Source organism: Protobothrops mucrosquamatus, unplaced genomic scaffold, assembly GCF_001527695.2.
Source record: "Protobothrops mucrosquamatus isolate PMUCROS unplaced genomic scaffold, P.Mucros_1.0 scaffold3151, whole genome shotgun sequence".
NCBI lineage: Eukaryota > Metazoa > Chordata > Lepidosauria > Squamata > Viperidae > Protobothrops > Protobothrops mucrosquamatus.
This window is the reverse complement of record NW_015389151.1, coordinates 166617-171819: the sequence shown is the minus strand read 5'-3', so window position 1 is coordinate 171819 and position 5203 is coordinate 166617. Positions and strand designations below refer to the sequence as shown.

Genomic DNA, 5203 nt, shown 5'->3' with positions numbered 1-5203 from the left:
TGTACCAAGCTGTGTGTTATCCACTTGGTCAGCAATTTGAAGAGGTGGGGACTCTGACAATTTCTCTGCGCACAGGTGGAAGGAATACCTGCCCAATATACCTTGGTGTTCCGATGTCGAATCGATTGTCAGAATTGAAGACAACATTACGTACTCCTTCCCTAAGACCACGGCCTTTTTCGGACGTTCAGCGATTGCGTAAGTATCGGGGGGGCAGGTTTTATTAGCAAGTCCCCCCAGTAAGGGTCTCCTGGGCTGGGAAGCTACGCAGAGTCAGGACTGCTGGAGAGCTGGAGGGGAGACCACTAAGAGATGCCAGGGGCGGTTGGAGAGAGAGAGTGAGCCTCCTGGAGAAGGCAAAAGCCCAGCACCTCAGGGGTTCTTCTCCATGTGGTCCCTAGGGATTGAACCCGAGAGAGAGAGAGAGAGAGAGAGAGAGAGAGAGAGAGAGAGAGAGAGAGAGAGAGAGAGAGAAATCGATGGATAAAGAGGATGGATGGACGGACGGACGGACGGACGGACGGACAGACAGACAGACAGATAGATAATGATGATGGATGGATGGATGGATGGATGGATAGGTAGGTAGGTAGGTAGATAGGTAGGTACGGATGGATAGGTAGGTAGGTAGGTAGGTAGGTAGGTAGGTAGGTAGGTAGGTAGGTAGATAGATAGATAGATAGATAGATAGATAGATAGATAGATAGATAGATAGATAGATAGATAGATAGATAGATAGATAGGGATGGATGGAGAGAGAGAGAGAGGGAGAGAGAGAGAGATGATATATTGATGTAGATACATAGATTAGATGATAGATACAGAGAGACAGACAGACAGATAGATAGGTAGGTAGGTAGGTAGATAGAGAGAAAGAGAGAGAGAGAGAGAGAGAGAGAGAGAGAGAGGATAGATAGAGACAGACAGATATAGCTAGATGGATGGATAAGATAGATTATAGCCAGACATGCAAAACCATGAGGTCCCTGAAAGTATGTATTTATCTACCCACCCATCCCTCCCTTCCTCCACCCATCCACCCATCGACCTATCTATCCATCCATCCATCTTTCATCCTCCATCTTTCCATCCACCCACCCATCCACTCATCAATCTTTCCATCCACCCATCCCTCCATCCATCCCACCATCCCACCGGACACCGAAGGTCTCCCGACCGAGTCCGCCAGGGGTCGCTCTCCCTCCTTCCATCTCTTTTGAGCTTCTTCCCAACCCACACTCTCCGTCTCTTCTTNCTTCTTCTTCTTCTTCTTCTTCTTCTTCTTCTTCTTCTTCTTCTTCTTCTTCTTCTTCTTCTTCTTCTTCTTCTTCTTCTTCTTCTTCTTCTTCTTCTTCTTCTTCTTCTTCTTCTTCTTCTTCTTCTTCTTCTTCTTCTTCTTCTTCTTCTTCTTCTTCTTCTTCTTCTTCTTCTTCTTCTTCTCCTTCTCCCCATCAGCCTCTTTGAGGCCAAAATGAAGGGCTTCCTGGACAGACCTTACTCCTGGGAGAAGCTGGAGGACATCCGCAAAATCTTCTGGTTCTACCACACTCCTGTCTCAGGTCAGTGAGACTTCTCTTCCTTTCACAACGATACACTCACACCTCCCACAACTCCATTCCCCAGAAACGGTAACACAACTTTGGTCAAACCAGGTCTAGCTTGTCTCTGGCAGAAGGTGTGAAGTCTGAAAATATGCAGGCTGGGGCATTCTGGGAGTGGAGGTCCACCCCTCTTAAAGCATGGCTGGCTGGGGCATTCTGGGAGTGGAAGTCCACCCATCTTAAAGCATGCTGGCTGGGGCATTCTGGGAGCAGAAGTCCACCCATATTAAAACAGGCTGGCTAGGGCATTCTGGGAGTGGAAGTCCACCCATCTTAAAGCAGGCTGGGTGGGGAATTCTGGGAGTGGAAGACCACTCCTCTTCAAGCAGGCTGGCTAGGGAATTCTGGGAGTGGAAGACCACCCATCTTAAAGCATGCTGGCTGGGGCATTCTGGGAGTGGAAGTCCACCCATCTTAAAGCATGCTGGCTGGGGCATTCTGGGAGCAGAAGTCCACCCCTATTAAAGCAGGCTGGGTGGGGAATTCTGGGAGTGGAAGACCACTCCTCTTAAAGCAGGCTGGGTGGGGCATTCTGGGAGTGGAAGACCACCCATCTTAAAGCATGCTGGCTGGGGCATTCTGGGAGTGGAAGTCCACCCATCTTAAAGCAGGCTGGGTGGGGCATTCTGGGTGCTGAAGCCCACCCACCCATTGCCCAGTGTGAGAAACACCAGTTCCAATTCATTCTGTGGGAAAAGCTCCATTGGAGGAGAATCTACCGATTGGGGAACCTAGTTGTGTTGTACTACACCCTTCATCATCCTGGGCTCCCTCCCTTGGGCCATTTTTTTTTGCAGAGTATGTCTTTAAGCACTGGAAGGACGATGCTTTCTTTGGGTACCAGTTCCTGAACGGAATCAACCCCATCAAAATCCAGAAATGCACCGCTATCCCGGAAAACTTCCCCGTGACCCAGGAAATGGTGGCAGGGACTTTGGGACGAACGACAACCCTGCAGGAAGAACTGGAGGTGATTCCTTCCCCACCCTTGTGGTCTTCTAAGGCTCAGGGACAGACACACACACACACACACACACACACACACACACCCCGCAGGTTGTGTCTCTGTGTGTGTGTGTGTGTGTCGGCGTCTCACTGTCAACAAATCCATCTTTAAAATGCTGAGCAGCTTTTGAGCAAGCACATCAACCAAGGCTGATAAAAATGGCTTATAAATACGACGTAGATCCAGTTGGTCCTCACCTTACGACTACAATTGAGCCCAAACTTCCCTTTGCTAAGCCGGACAGCTGACTTTGCCTGTCAGGAGGTCACAAAAGGCGATCATGTGACACACACACACACATACACCTGGGCCACGGCGACCGTCATAAATATGAGCCAGTTGCCAAGCGTCCGAATTCTGATCCGGTGACCGCGGGGGGATGCTGATGGCCGTAAATGTGAAAAACGGGTCAATTTAAGTCACCTTTTTTCGATGGCCCTGCAAATTCAAAAGGTCACACCCACAAAAAAACACCCGGTTGTAAGTCGAGGAATTCTCTGTGCTGCTCTTGGTGTGCGACTTTCACAACACCTCTTTTTTTTTCTTGAGATATGTCGCTCGCAAACAAACAAAACACTTTCTTGTGCATCTCTTTTAACCCAATCAAACGAGGCGCCGATCCGTTTGTTATCCCCAAAAGGTGCTTTTTTTTTCAGGAGGCAACTGGTGCTTTTTTTGTTTTTCCTTTGAAGATGTTTCGCTTCTCATCCCAGAAGCTTCTTCGGCTCTGACTGGACGGTGGGGCATGGAAGGATTTATACTCCTTGCAGAGAGCTGGTCATCTGCCTTCTTTTAGAGGGTCGTTGAGGCCACCTGGAGGTTTACCTGTGTCCTCAGAGTCACCTGAGTGGTGCAAATCACATCCTCTATCTCCAGTCTACAATACAGTCCTGTCAGCAGTTCCAAGAAGGCTCCATGCCTCATTTGCACCACTCAAGTGAATAGAATAGAATAGAATAGAATAGAATAGAATAGAATAGAATAGAATAGAATAGAATATAGAATGCAATAAGAATAGAATAGAATATGGAATGGAATAAGAATAGAATGGAATAGAACAGAACAGAACAGAATAGAATAGAATAGAAAATATGAGATGGGAATAGAATAGAATAGAATAGAATTAGGGTTGCCAGGTGTCCACTATTTGAGCGGACAGTCCACTTTTTTCACATTATGTTCACTATCTTTTTTCACAAAATAGTGGACATTTTTTTTATTCAAAAGCTTTATGATGAAATGGTACGTAATCTAAAGCTGTACAGTCTACTTTTTTTACTACTTAACCCCCCCCCCCCGCTTGTCCGCTATTTTTTGGAAGCAGACCTGGCAACCCTAAATAGAATAGAATAGAATAGAATAGAATAGAATAGAATAGAATAGAATAGAAAATATGAAATGAGAATAGAATAGAATAGAATAGAATAGAATAGAATAGAATAGAATAGAATAGAATAGAATAGAATAGAAGGGGCCTTGGAGGTCTTCTAGTCCAGCCCCCTGCTCAAGCAGGAGAATCTATACTGTCTCAGATAAGTGAATGTCTAGCGCTTTTCTTGAAAACCTCCAGTGATGGAGCGCCCACAATTTCTGGAGGCAAGCTGTTCCACTGGTTAATTGTCCTCACTGTCAGGAAGTTTCTCCTTGATTCCAGGTTGCTTCTTTCCTTGATCAGTTTCCATCCATTCCCTCTGGTGCTCTGGAGAATAAGCTGACACCCCCCCTCTTCTTTGGGGCAGCCCCTCAAATACTGGAATACTGCTACTTTTTATTTTTATTTTATAGAAAGGAACCATCTACCTGGTGGACTACAAGATCCTGGACAACGTCCCCACTACTTTTTTAAACAACCAGAAGCAATATATCGCTGCTCCTATCTGTCTGCTCCACCAAAAACCCAGCGGAGAAATTCTCCCTCTGGCTATCCAGGTAAGTCCATCATTTTTAAAGAACCCATCAAGTAAAGGCAGGACTCTTCCAACTTGGCCCTTTGATGACTTGTGGACTTCAACTCCCAGAATTCCTCAGCCAGGCACACTTGTGGTCATAAAAGGGCCATAGTTCCCTCACACTGGCTGAGGAATTCTGGGAGTTGAAGTCCACAAGTAATCAAAGGGCCAAGTTGGAAGACCCCTGCTTGTGGACTTCAACTCCCAGAATTCCTCAGCCAGCGTGAGGGAACTATGGCCCCTTCATGACTTGTGGACTTCAACTCCCAGAATTCCTCAGCCAGCGTGAGGGAACTATGACCCTCTGATGACTTGTGGACTTCAACTCCCAGAATTCCTCAGCCAGCGTGAGGGAACTATGGTCCCTTCATGACTTGTGGACTTCAACTCCCAGAATTCCTCAGCCAGCGTGAGGGAACTATGGCCCTTTGATGACTTGTGGACTTCAACTCCCAGAATTCCTCAGCCAGCGTGAGGGAACTATGGCCCCTTCGATGACTTGTGGACTTCAATTCCCAGAATTCCTCATCCAGCGTGAGGGAACTATGACCCTTTGATGACTTGTGGACTTCAACTCCCAGAATTCCTCAGCCAGCGTGCCTGGCTGAGGGATTCTGGGAGTTGAGCAGGGGTCTTCCAACTTGGCC

General features: G+C 47.1%; 1 protein-coding gene across 1 annotated transcript in view; it reads left to right on the top strand.

The window, feature by feature from the left end:
• The window catches only part of LOC107297129 (hydroperoxide isomerase ALOXE3-like), a 23189-nt gene that overhangs the window by 7744 nt on the left and 10242 nt on the right, over nt 1-5203 (top strand). Inside the window, exons 4-7 of the mRNA XM_029286233.1 lie at nt 76-198; nt 1456-1559; nt 2399-2571; nt 4393-4536. Coding sequence (XP_029142066.1) covers nt 76-198; nt 1456-1559; nt 2399-2571; nt 4393-4536 — 544 coding nt within the window. The remainder of the gene's footprint in view (nt 1-75; nt 199-1455; nt 1560-2398; nt 2572-4392; nt 4537-5203) is intronic.